At 59.6% G+C, this 12,728-nt stretch overlaps 1 protein-coding gene across 1 annotated transcript; it reads right to left on the bottom strand.

Moving 5' to 3' along the window:
- Positions 1–4,346: 4,346 nt before the first annotated feature.
- TULP1 (TUB like protein 1) lies at positions 4,347–9,767 on the bottom strand. The gene is made up of 10 exons (XM_075115687.1): positions 9,632–9,767; positions 9,256–9,369; positions 9,008–9,142; positions 8,722–8,813; positions 8,302–8,475; positions 7,835–7,947; positions 7,209–7,317; positions 6,907–7,005; positions 6,444–6,615; positions 4,347–5,555 (listed from the first exon to the last, which is right to left on the bottom strand). The coding sequence occupies exons 2-10, from the start codon at positions 9,308–9,310 to the stop codon at positions 5,422–5,424; spliced, it is 1,083 nt and encodes a 360-aa protein (XP_074971788.1). The 5' UTR covers positions 9,311–9,369; positions 9,632–9,767; the 3' UTR covers positions 4,347–5,421.
- Between the last annotated feature and the right edge of the window lie 2,961 nt (positions 9,768–12,728).

Genomic DNA, 12,728 nt, shown 5'->3' with positions numbered 1-12,728 from the left:
GTTGGGAGTCAATCAGGAGGCGGCGGGGCCGGGCCGACCCTCCTCCCTCCTCCCGCTGCCTTCCTCCCTCCCTCCTCCCGGCCCTCCCAGCCTCCTCTCCCTCCTTCCACCCCGCCGACCCTCCCTCTCTCCCGGGGCGGCGGCAGCGCTCCCCGACGGGCACCGGGACGCGGGGCTTCCCAGCAGCCGGCAGGGGTTTGTGTGGAAAAACGGCAGCCCTAGAGCCCGGCTTGGCCCGGCCCTGGGAGCGGCCTCTAGGAGCCTTCCTCACCCTTCTATTCCTCCTCTTCCTTCTCCTTCTCTGGCCCGCAGCCCCGGGATGCAGCACCGGGGCATGTGGGTGCTGCTGGCCCGTCCCAGCAAGCCAGGGTCCCCCGTGCTCACCTTCAACCCCTGTGCTCACCTTCAACCCCCCGAGCTCACCTTCAACCCCCTGAGCTCACCTTCATCCCCCTGAGATCACCTTCAAAGTCCTGAGCTCACCTTCATCCCCCCAAGCTCACCTTCATCCCCGCTCTGCACACCTTCATCCCTGTCCACACAACTTCATCCCCGTCCACACACCTTCATCCCCATCCACACACCTTCATTGTCCTCTCTACACTCTCATACCTTGTCGCCCACCTTCATCCCTCTCCTCATTCCCATTCTCATACCCTCATCCCCCTCCAAACACCTTCATCGCCCTCCTCATCCCCCCACACCCCACCAGCATGCAGATTCCCCCTCTCTCCCAGACCCCCACCCCGTGGTACCCAGGACAGGGATCTCGGCCCACGTGGTTACGATTTCCCAAGGGAACCCAGCCAGGAGCCAGGCCGTGGTCACTTCCTCGGAGCGAGCCGATGGGTGGTAACGCGCTAAGCCGCAGCCGGCTGATCGCATGCGAGTCCCTGGCCACAACCCAGCCCGACTGTCGGGAACCGCGGCCCAGATACGGCCAACATACGGCAGAAACCCCGGCCCCCCCCAGCCACGGGGTCCAGCATGTGCCGAGGACCTGTGCCATGGTACCCAAAACCCACAGAGGTAAATTGGGGAGCAGGATCCTCCCGGCTCGGGGAAGGGATGCTCTTTGCATCCCATCCCTCTAGAAACATATTTTTCTAATTTTCATGCCGAGCTTGGTTGTATTCAAGCTTTTTGGGACAAGACAGCCAACGCTGCAGCCCGTAAAGCGACAGTCTCCAAAGCATCCAGCACATTCAGCAATCGTGTGTGATTAATAAAGCCGTATCGCATTCTTCCACCCTTGGCCTGGTGCTAACTTGTAAGAAATCTGGACCAAAAACTGCAACAAAATGGCTGCTATTCTCCAAGGGCCGTTCGGAGCACTCGTTACTCATCCCTTACTTGGGCAAAAATGACATTGACTGCTCCTGGAGATGACAGGCTTAATTGAGTTCAATAGGAGTTTAGGCTGAGTAAGGCATGAGCAAACAAGCGTGCATTAGCCCATGAATAAAAGCCTGATCTGCAAATGTTTAAGAACACATGTGACGCTGCGCAGGGGAGTACCGAGGGGGTCACCACTGCGCCGGCCCTGCTGGGCCTGCTGGGGTCGGGCTCTGGCTCGGTCACAGCATCCGACCCATCCGCTGGCGATGCCGGCATGAGCTTGTTCTGGAGCACGGCGACTTGAGCCCGGCTCAGTGGTTTGTTTCAGTCCTGCCTCTTAATTTTTATTTTTTTTCCTCCTTCAGAAGTCCTTAATCCTCATTTCTGCTATTCTTCGTCCACTGGTGGGAACAGCAACTTCCTTTCCCAAATTATAATATAAAAGAGCTGCAGGCAGCAACGCCATAAATAATATTTTCTTATGGCCAGAACATCCAAGTCTAGGCAAGACACCAAGAACAGCTACAACATTGTAAAACTCCAACACTTCTCTAGAATGGATTCACTAATTAAAAAATGATTCCTTTTTAAAAGCAGTTGAAAAATATTGGCTTTCCCATTACAGCCTGTCGCTTGCTGCGCTGAGAAAGAGCCCATCCTGCAAACACGCAGCCCAGCTTACCGGCCCCAAGTCTGCCTTTCCTCCTAAAAAAAAAGCCACCAAAATAAATACACGGGGAGGGGAAGGGGAGAGAAAAACACCCTGTCATGATCACTTCTTTAATTAATTAATGTATCACCACTTCAAAGCACAGAGCGAGAGCCCCGGAGGCTGAGGTGATGCTCTCCGCTGGGCAGGGCACTTGCTGGGAACCAAACAGCTCCAGCCCTTCCATTGCCGGGTGAGCAGCTTCCCAGTGCTGGCTTCTGGCTTCCCCTCTTGTACCTGCCGGGATGCCGCCAGCCCTCTCCCTCCGCAGGCTGCCCGCCTGATGGGGCACTTGCCTTTCAGAGCCCCATGGAAATACCCCGCAGCCCCCCCTGAGAGTGCAGGGGCTGAGCCTGGGCTCAGGGCTGAGTGCATGGGGCACCACCCAAGCCCCAGGGGTCTGGGGCAGAGGGAGAAATGAGTGGTTGGAGAAGAGCCCCCCACTTCCATCCTCCTGCTCAGCTCTGGACCAGCACCTTCCCCCTCACCGGCACGGGACAGGAATGCCATCAGCCACCGCCTGTGAGAGCCGCCAGCACCACAGTGCATCGGTCCCAGCCAGGATGCAGCGCTCAGCATCGAGGTGGGACCTTATTTTTTTTCCTTCCCTTTGCCTTATAACTATCTTAACAAAAATAAAATGTTTTCCCAGGAGGTTCCCTTGAGGAGCTGCTGACAGTTGCCTCCGGCCGCTGGCCATGCTCGTGCCCCCTCATGAGCGCTTCAGGGGGTTAAACCCATCCCTGCACCACCAGCCTAACACCAGCCCCCTAAAATGAAGCTTCAGAAGCCTCAAAGTCTCACACTGTGGGGAAAACATCATCCCTGCGGATTGAGAAACCCCTTTCTTCAGGGAAGACACACACTTCGGACTCAAATACCGTTGATAAGGCTCCTTTTTTTTTTTTGATCTTTTCTTGCAGCGAGCATTCCTTTCACACCCACGCACACCCCAGCATCCTCAGCCATTGGTCTGCCGGCGCATCCGTCACACTTTCCGTCGGCCAAAGTAGATACACATTTCAACTGCTTCCATTCCTCATCTCCTCTGGTGTTAACAGCCAGCGCAAACAAAGGGCCCAAATATCCATTGCCCTATTAAATTGTTTTCATTTGTTTCTCGTGCCACAGTTGGTCTGGGTTAGAGGGTTTGTGCAAGTGATTTGGGGTGGGCGGCCGATGCTCTGACTGTGCTCTGGGATGGGGTGGCATCGCCTTGGACACCCACGGCAGATTTTTTGCTCCGCTTGGGCTGCAGGCTGGGAATCCCGAGGGGTTCGCAAGTAACAACAGGCAACAAGGAGACTTTTTGGGTGCGTAGAGGGAGGAACTCCCTGGGGAGCAGCTGGGCTAACAGCTGGGACCCCTCTCTCTCACCCCGCTTCGGCTTTTCTGCTTCCACCGGAGGAAATGGGGACAAGCGTTAGCTCAACTGTTAGCTGAGCTTTTCCCAATTTCAAACAGATGGTGGGCTTGTGGCTGGATTTGGGCAGAAAGCTCTTGCTTTTCCCACATTTGCTGGCCATACCTAGCCAGGGGATGCTGGCCCCGAACCACGGTGGCTGGTTCTCCCTTTAGCTCACAGGAAGGTCTCTGATTTCGCCGTGTGGGTAAGGAACAATGTCCCACACCGGCCCGTTGTCCCTGGGCTGTCCGCCTCCATCTGCCCCCGCCGTGAGTGTCTGCCAATGAATCACGGAGCCTGGATTCATGCAGCTGGAGGGGAAAACCTGGGCTCCGTCCGCAAAGCCACTGGGGCAGATATTCGCCAGGGGTCCAGCTGTAGCTCGTGGTCCCAACATCACTGTCATCTGTCCCCAGCCCTGCACAGGGATGGGTTCAGGCCGCAGCAGCGTTGTGACACTGCCCAGAAAGGATGAGCATCCGTCTTGCACAACTGCATGTCTCATCCATCTCCTGCTCCTCAGCCTTTCTGCTCCAGCTACTGCTCACAACATTACCTTGGGGGGGCTCAGATCACACCCAGAATGGGGCAGAGACCTGTATGCATCCTGGGAAGGGGACCCAAAATTTTATCAGCCCCCCTTGGGGTCAATGTGTGAGCTGAGCAGGTGAGAGAAGAATTATCGGGGAGTCAAGGACAATATTTTGGGGCATCTTGGCATGTCCTGGTGTTTCTCACCACTGAATTAATCAGATTTGAGACTGTCCGTGCAGCCAAATCCTCACTCCACAAAGGTGGCTTTGTGCTGGAAATGGGGTCATGGGCTGCCCTGCTCCCCCCCAGCTGCCCCTCTCCAGCATCTCCCTTTGCCAGTGACACCCCACAGGTCTGTGCCACAGGGTGGCACCTCCCATCTGCCACCTCCCTACGAGCAGGGAAGCACCAGCGGGGACACCCAGGGTGTGTGGGAGCTCCGTGGGACCACCAGCCTGGTGGGGTCTGGAGAGGTGCCGCAGAGTGCCGGGGCGGTGAGCAGTGGGGACACGGGGGGCTCGGCAGGGCCCGTCCAGGTGCTGAGCGTGACTCAGGGCTGCACCACACCTCATGAGTCACCCCAGTGCTTCCTGGTGCACCCAGAGTTTTCCCTTCCAGGTCCCTCCTGGCAGCACTGACCCAGCCCGGCCCCGTGCCAGCGATGCCGGCTCTGCCTCACGTGGCTGCCAGCCCTCCTCCGCTGGCACCGGCTTTCCTTGGCACGTGCCCACGTGCCACCGGTGCTCTGGGTTCCAGGCTGCTCCTCAGGGACCCAAATCCCCAAAGGCTTCCAGGAAGCAGGGTTAGACCCAGCAGGTAGAGAGCTTGGGGCATGCCAAGACACCATGGGCACCGTACAGCCACTTGCACCAGGGCAAAATGGAGCAAAACAGGGGTTTGGTGCCCAGGGGGCATCGAGCTGGGCAGGGGGGTCCCTTGCTGGGAGTTTGGGCAGAGCCCAGCCGCACATAGGCTCTATGCACACTCAGAGGGGGATGAGGAAACACAAACTGAGACCACCAACCTCCCTCTCACCGAGAGACTGAGCTACGAAATACAAACCAGAATCTAAGGAAAAAAAAAGGGGGGGGGAATGAGTTTCCAGGATCCGAGTCCAAGAAACATCTCAAAGGGATGAGCTTGGGATCACAGTCAGCCTCATCTGCTAAATATACCCTGGGCCTGACTCTGCCATCTGCCCCAGACCAGAGTTCTGTCCCGTTTGCCCGGAGAGGGTGGCTGTGGCCAGATGAGCGTCCCACGGCACTCCGCGGGCACCGTGCACCTCGAGCCACCCCAGGAGCGGCTGTAACCGCCAGCACTCGCCGGGCAGAAGGTGGAAACCGAGGGAGCAGAGCAGGATGGGGATGCAGGAGTATCCACCAGACGCCGGCATGCAGCTCTGGCAGCCCCGGCGGTCCCAGCAGCCCCGGCGCTACTCGCAGGCCAGCTTCCCGTCGAAGCTGGAGAGGGCGATGGCGAAGGCCTGCACGGCGCAGAGCGGGTAGTTGTAGTCCATGGTGAAGGCGTCGTCCGCCACGCGCCCGAACTGCATCACAATGTAGTCAGCTGCGGGAGAGAGGGGGCGGCTCCGGTCGGTGCGGAGGCAGCGAGCGGCTGGGGTGGCACCTGTGCACCCATCCCACCCTTTTTGCAGGGGACCCATATAGCAGCATCCTAAAGAAGCCGTCCCCCCACTCTGCCAAGCTCTGCCTGAGGCTTTGTGCACCAGCTGCTGCGTACCACAGCGTGTGTTACCAAAAAGCATCATTTTCCCATTGCACAGTCCAGCACAGGAGCATGGCACCCTTCGGTCCCCGCAGCACCCCTTTCCCTGGGAGCCACAGCCCCCCCAGGGGACAGGGACCCTGCCCACCCCCCCGTGGGACTGCTGCTATCGGAGGGCGGGTGACAGGAAATCTGTAAAAATAACCAGGGGCCCCCGAGAGGTTTTTTCTGTCCCGTAACCCAACACCCCGGAGGCTGAGGGCTTCTGACTGCGCCGGACAGGTGACAAACGGCAACGTCCGGCCGCTCGTGCGGGGACAGAGCCGCTGCCACCCCCGAGGGACTGTCCCGAGGCGCGATGCACCCCAGGGTGAGCCCGCCAGCAATGTGGGGTGCGTGCCAGGGTCATGCTCTGGGGTGAGTGGGTGGCTGTAGTATGGTGTGGGGTGCTCAGCACCCCGCTGGATTTGTCCTTGCCCTAATCTGCCTGGCAACAGGTGACTGGCGCGCTCCCTCTGCCGGCACCCTCGGCAGGCAGCTGCCTGTGCGGTGCTGCCGCACGCCCTGTCCGGCTTCATCCCAGCTCCAGCAAAGGCAGGCAGGACCCTAAAGCAGCCATGCATGAAAAAACTAAATCTCAGCAAAAAAAAAAAAAGGGGGTGCTGGGGCTAGCTGATGGCAGTGCTCCCCCACCACCACCCCCAGCGCCATCGCCCCTTCCCAGCTTACGGTCGCTGTCGTGCACAATCTGGAAGTTTTTGACAGAGGCATGAGTGACCCGGCCGTGGAAATTGAGGACGTAGGACTGGGTCTCGTCATTCCACACCGGCGCCTTGTTGTGCAGCTCGATCACATTGTCCATGTTTCTGTTCTGCCATCGCATCAGGAGGCCATCATTATCCTGGGGACAGCAAGTGGGGGGAGAGCAGAGTTGGGGTGACCCCCCCCTCCCCAGAGCCCTGCCACACCCATGGCATACACAGGGGGATGCTCTGTAGCAGGATTCCGGTGGGAGATGGGATCCACCATGCAGAAAAAAATACCAACACCACATCTCCCACCTCCCAGGGAGCTGCCTTGAATTTCAGGGATACCTGAAAGCCTTTCTGTGCCCTGAAATGGGTAAAATCCAAGGTGAACCCCAGAAAATCCAGCCCCCAAGGAGCTTCTCCCAGTCTGGCCACTGACTTACATTTCGGGGCCGGATGGGCACCCTCTCGTTGTCAGCATTCATCCCAGGGATGATGACCGTCATCTTCCGCGGGCCTTTGAACCCTAAAACATTGGTCTCCTGCAAGAGAAACCCTGTTCCTAAAACCAGTGACCACTGTGGGCTGCAGCCTCTTGCTAGCGGTTATGGGATGGATCCAGCCCATCCCACATCTCTGCACCCCACCATGGGGCAGTAGCCTAGAGAAGGGGTGCAGGTTAAGACCCCCTCGCTGCCTGCCCGGGAGGTCCTGGGGGGGTGTGTCTCCCCGCCACGCTGCTTACGTAGACCACGGCCGAGAGCTCCTGCCGCACGTTGGACCAGTCGGCGTTGGCCCTGTCGGGGTTCACGCCGTTGTCAAACACTGTGAACTTTGTACCCATCAGGTTGGATCTGCAGCCAAGGACAGGAGATGGCGGTGGCTGGTGCCACTGCGTCCCCTTGGACCTCCCTCTCCCCCCCATCCAGGCACAGCCCTGGCTTTGCTCCAGCTGCAAAACCCATGTGCAGCCCCTGGCTAACACCATCCTTCCCCCTCTTTAGCCATTTGTTCGGGTTCAGGGCACCCCTAAATCAGGGTGTTACAGGGTGCTGCTGCCCCGGGGACCCCCCAGCATCGCTGCACCGCTGCCGGCAGTGCAGCGGGCCAGGACTTGCCGGGCTAGCTGGGCGCCGTTTCTAGCCATGACCTGTCTGCCGGGAGGAACCAGACAAGCTCGTTTTCCCCTCCCGGCCCCCTGACACTCCTCGGGTCGGACCCAGCAGCAGGAAACGCAGAATTTAGCCTCCTGCCTGACCCAGCCATCGCTCGGGGCAGCCAGCAACCCATGGAGTGGGAGCAGGGTGCTGCAGGAATGGGGTGCCACCGAAACGAGGTGCCACCGAAACAAGGTGCCACCTCAGCTCCTACCTCAGCTTCCCAATGAAGTTCTCTCCTCCCCGTGACAGGTCGGTGGGGTCAATGGAGATGAGGTAGTTGGAGGTTTTGCTCTTCTTACGCTTCCTCCCAGCAAGGAGAAATACCTGGGAGGGCGGTGGGACCGCATAGGGACAGGGCAGTGTCATCAGCACTGCCATCCCCGGCTCGCCACCCCACCATGCCCTCTGCGCAAGGCTTGGCCCAACAGGTTGCTGCCACCACCTTGAGCAAGTCATGGAGCGAAGACAATCCCTAAAACACCAGCTGAGCCATGGGGTGGGAGGGTCTGAGCCCAGCCTGGCATTAGTGTGGCTCTCCAGCCGCTGTTTGCTCCTCATCCCAGGTACCATCGGCTCAGGGCATTTCCCAAGAGGAACCGCAGGGCTGGGGAGCAACCACATCCAGGACCCACCACTGTGATGAGATGCAGGTGGGCATCCCCCAAAACCCTAGCTCACCTTCTTGTCGTTATCCAAGTGGAGGTAATAAGTGGGGTAAAGCCCCCGGTCCATCCCCTTCTTGTCCCGTGTCACCCGGCACTTGACGGTCACCCCCTGCGGCGCTGGCTGCAGCACGAACTCCTCCAGGTTGTCCACCTCAATGACAGGCGATGGGGGCCTCTCCTCCTTCGGCTGCAACACGAGAGGGGATGCTGACCCCCAAAGCCAAACCTACCAAAAGCTCCCCTCCTTTCCCAGCTAATTGCTCCTTGCTCCCAATCCCCCTCGGGCTGTGGCTCTGCGCCTGGTGGCTTTGGGGACAGTGCTTCGGAGGGTCTCCCTGGGGGATGCTCTGGCCCCCTGACCTGACCTGCCCTGGGGGAAAGAGGTGCTCCCCCCCCAATGGGACCCCCACCTCTCTGAGGGGTTTTTTGGTACCTTCTTTGATTTCTTTCCTTTCCCCTTCTTGTTGGAGTTTTTCTGCATGGTCTCGGGGGTCTCCTCCTCGCTCTCGGCCACTTTGGGAGGAGCTGCAGGCAGGAATGGACAGGGGCATGTTGGGGGGGGAGCCTGACTCCGCCGAACCCCAAACCTGACCTCGGCATAGACCCACGCCAACACCACTGATCATAACCCCCCTCTCCATGGTGAGGCTCACCTGCACCCCCATGAGCCCCTCCAGCACCCACCATCCTTCATTTTATGGCTATTGCTGGGCTCTCACCTTTCTTTTTTGTTTTCTTCTCCCTGGGGGGGTCCCCACCAGTCTGGAAGAGGGATACGGGGTTTTTCTTCTTCTCTGACCTGATGGGTTTGGTGCTGGCATCGGAATCATCCTCCTCATCACTGCCGGTGGCGGCTGGGAGTGGACGACACCCAGGGGACACCGTCATGTCGCACTGGGTGCTGTCGGCTCAGGGTGATGCCATGGGGCAGCAGGACTGGCTGCCAACCCCCCTGCTCGCCCCATACCTTTCTTCTTGCTTTTCTTCTCCTTCTTCTCCCCATTCACCTGGAACACGGACATTGGCTCCTTCTTGGTGCTTTTGGCAGATTTGTCTTTGCCATCAGGGTCACTCTTGTCTCCTGGTGGAAGAGAGGGGCTGATGTGCGGCCAGATGGGGGGACAGGGACAAGCAGGGATGGGGACAGGGAGGTGGCAGGGTAGGGGCAGTGGGAAGGGTTGAGCTGGGGGTAGATTGCACGGGGAGGGGGTGATTGTCCTGCAGCCCCCTGAGCCTCCCAGGACCACGGTGGGGACGGGACGCGGGCGGTGCCCCCCATCCCAGCGAGGAGGCAAGTGGCAACAGAGCCAAGCTTGAGCCATCCCCATCCCCGGGGCACTCACCCTTCGGCTTCAGCTTCTTCTCCCGGCTCTCGCCCGAGGGGGGCTCTTTGGGCTGCTTCTTCTTGAGCTTTTTTGGTGGGTCTTTATTCTCCACCTCTTCTTCCTCCTCCTCATCCTCCGAGTCCTCAGCTGGCTCTGCCCAGAGGTGACACCATGCCATCAGCAACGCAATGGCCTTTTGCATCGGGGACCCGCAGCCTCATGGTTTGCGAGCAGGGACCCTCCCTCGGCAGCACCGGCCGGCGTGGGCACCCATCCCGCCAGGGCCAGGGTGCTGGGGCCATGGGTGCCCGGCCCAGCCGTGGTGGCCAGCGGCATGTTGGACATGGCCAGTGCCAGACACGGCGTGCAAAGCCACACCGCCACCTCGCGGCCGCAGCCCTGGGGTGCGGAGCTGGGGGCGGGGGGGGGTGAGCCCCGTCTTTTTGACCACCCCATCCTTTTGCTCCGGGAAGTTGCCCAGGGAGCTGGTGGCACCATCCAGCTGCCGACTGCCACATTCCCAGGGAGCACGTCCCCCTCCATCCTGCCTCCCCCCGCCAAAGCCACGCACCTAGGTCCCCTACCACATCCCCTTCCCTTCTGGGTCCATAGCTGAGTTTTGGCCAAGCCCCCCCCCAGGGACGTGCAGAGCCCCCGCGGACACCGGGAGCATCGATGGCACCGGCAGGACGTGGTGCACAAGGATGTGAGGTGCCATGAGTGGGTGCCCGCAGAGTGGTGGGTGCTGCCCCCCACCTTGCTGCTTCTTGGCACCCTTGGCCACACGGGAGCGGGGGGCCGGGCTCTCCTTCTTCTTCCGAGGCTCTCTGGTGAATTTGGAGTAGGGGTCCTTGTCACTCTCCTCTTCCCCCTTCTCTTCCTTCTTCTTCCTCAGCTTCTTCACCCCTGTACGTTTCAAGCAACGCCCACGATGGAAAGCGCAGGGGGTGCAGGATGGGGCTGTGGGGGGGACCAGCATGTCCCCCCATTTCCAGTGGAGCTGTGGGGGGTCCGTGCTTACCCTGCACCGGGGCATGGGGCTCCTCCGCAGCCCCTGCCTCTCCTGGCTTCTTCGCCCGCAGCCGCCGGGGCTTGGCCTCAGGCTCTGGCACAGGCTCCTGCCGCTTCTTCTTCACCTTCTGCCCCCGTGGATGGTGCTGTGGAGACGAGGCCAGGCTTAAATCCCTTTTCCCTTTGCAAGGCAACCCCTGCTCATACAATATCTGCTCCCTTTCCAAAATACAGCCAGGGTTTTCCCCAGCCCTCGTGGGAGCAGGGACCCGCTCCGGGGAGACCGGGACACGCTTACATCTTCAAACAAGCTATTACCAAAGGGAGCGACTTACCATGGGGCAGCCCCCCGGGGAAGGCAGAGGGAGGAAAACAGAAAAAGCTGTTAGTGGACAGATAGGAGAGCATCAGTGCCAAGACAGATGGCCACACGCCAGCCCCAGGGACGAGGGACGTGGTGCTGGCGTTGCCCTGACACCATGGATTGCTGCAGCACAGAGGGACAAGCCATGCCATGCCATAGGGACCCTGGCCAGGAGCCATCCTGGGCACCGGTTCGTCTCCCAGTGGGCATCCCAGGGGATTTGAGCTGGGAGAGGGGACACAGGGATGGGCAGGCAGCCTGGCTCCCTACTTCCATCTCCTCTCGCCCATGCAAAAGGCTCCCATCGAAGGCAAGGAGCTGTGGGGCTGTGCTGGGATAGAGGTCAGCCGAAGCAGGGGGGATTAGGCACAGCACACCTAATCCCCGTTAGCTGGGGCTATAAATAACCCTGATTTGCCAAATACAGAGCATGTGGGGCAGCACTTAACTCTGGACAGGAGATATTTGGGGAGTGGGTGTCAGCTTGGGGCCCTCAGAAGGTGATATAAGTAAATCCAGTTGCACCAGGCACCCACCACCCAGCAAAGCACCGTTCCCCTCGCAGAGGTTTCATCCCTCCCAGATGCCCCAGTGCAGTGGGTGAAGGTGTTTTGCACGAGGGAGGCTCTGGTGGGGTCCCGGTGGGAGCCCAGCATTGCAGATTTGGGGCGGGGGGAAGCTGGGGGTCCCACAGCGGACCTGGGAACCAGCTGGTTTCTTCTATGTCATTAGCTCACACGGAAAAATCTCCTTCACATCTTTTAATCCCTTAAGCAGCTTGAGGGGAGGACAGCCACTTGCTTCATTACTTAACGAAGTCCTCCAAGGAGGGGCTGCTGATTAATTTGGGTGGCTGATGAAATTGCTGCCGAGACCCCTCCGAGGCCGGGCGGTAGCCAAGGGCTGTGCCAAAACGCAGCAAGGTGGGGTCTGGCCTTCGGGGTCACGGCCTGGGGAAAGTGAGTCACGTCTGACGGCTTAACTGAGAGGCTTAATTAAAGCATTAGTTAGGAACTGAGAGCCCACCTCATGGCGTGCTCCGAAGTGATGGAGAGGGGCTTTGGAAAGATGCACAAAGGAGCAGGGCGGCCTGTGGGATTTCCTCTACCCACTTGCCCTGGAGGGGAAGTGTCCCCAAAACCTCATGCTACCCTGGGGCTGCAGCACCCTGACAGAGCAGCTTGTCCAGCCCCAAGTTGGCCTCGGTGTGGGGCTGGGCTTTAGGGGTCCCTGATGTCCCCAGCCCTTGGGGACAGCCCACAGCAGGGGACAGTGGCACCAGGGACAGGCAGGGAAGGATCTTTTCTCACCTGCTTGGGCTTGTGCTGCTGGGGGCTGCCCGGCTCCTCGCTGGGGCTGTGGGGCACAGAAAGCAAAGGGGTGAGGGCTTTCAGCCCTCCGCAGCTCCCAGTGGGGCTGAGACCCTCCAGCCGAGCACCACCACAGTTTTTGGGGAGCGGGGGAAAGTCAGGCTCCAGTTTGGCTCCAGAAGCAGCTCCCCCCCCCGTCTCAATGAGGTTGAGGTTGGCCGACAGCATCCTTCCTAGCGAGGAGCCTGGGACGGGCTCTGTCATGGCCAAGGGTGACAGCAATGAGGCTGGTTTGGGCATCCCCCTCTAACTAAGGCTTTTGCTCTCTCTAAGCCAATGAGCCTCATTGCATCGACCCCCAGAGCAAAAAATCTCATAAAACAGCTCATTAAATTGCATTTAAACTGAAAATAAGAGAAAAAGGTGCTGG

Source organism: Phalacrocorax aristotelis, chromosome 21 (genome assembly GCF_949628215.1).
Source record: "Phalacrocorax aristotelis chromosome 21, bGulAri2.1, whole genome shotgun sequence".
Classification (NCBI taxonomy): Eukaryota; Metazoa; Chordata; class Aves; order Suliformes; family Phalacrocoracidae; genus Phalacrocorax; species Phalacrocorax aristotelis.
The sequence above is the reverse complement of the archived record's forward strand: the minus strand, read 5'-3'. Positions and strand labels throughout refer to the sequence as shown.

Coding starts and splice junctions, on each gene's coding strand:
- TULP1 (XM_075115687.1), bottom strand. CDS start 9,310: ATGTCCGTGTTCCAGGTGAATGGGGAGAAGAAGGAGAAGAAAAGCAAG. Junction 8,814..9,007: donor GAAGAAAACAAAAAAGAAAG/GTGAGAGCCCAG, acceptor TCCTGCCTGCAG/CTCCTCCCAAAGTGGCCGAG. Junction 5,556..6,443: donor GATTGTGCACGACAGCGACC/GTAAGCTGGGAA, acceptor TCTCTCCCGCAG/CTGACTACATTGTGATGCAG.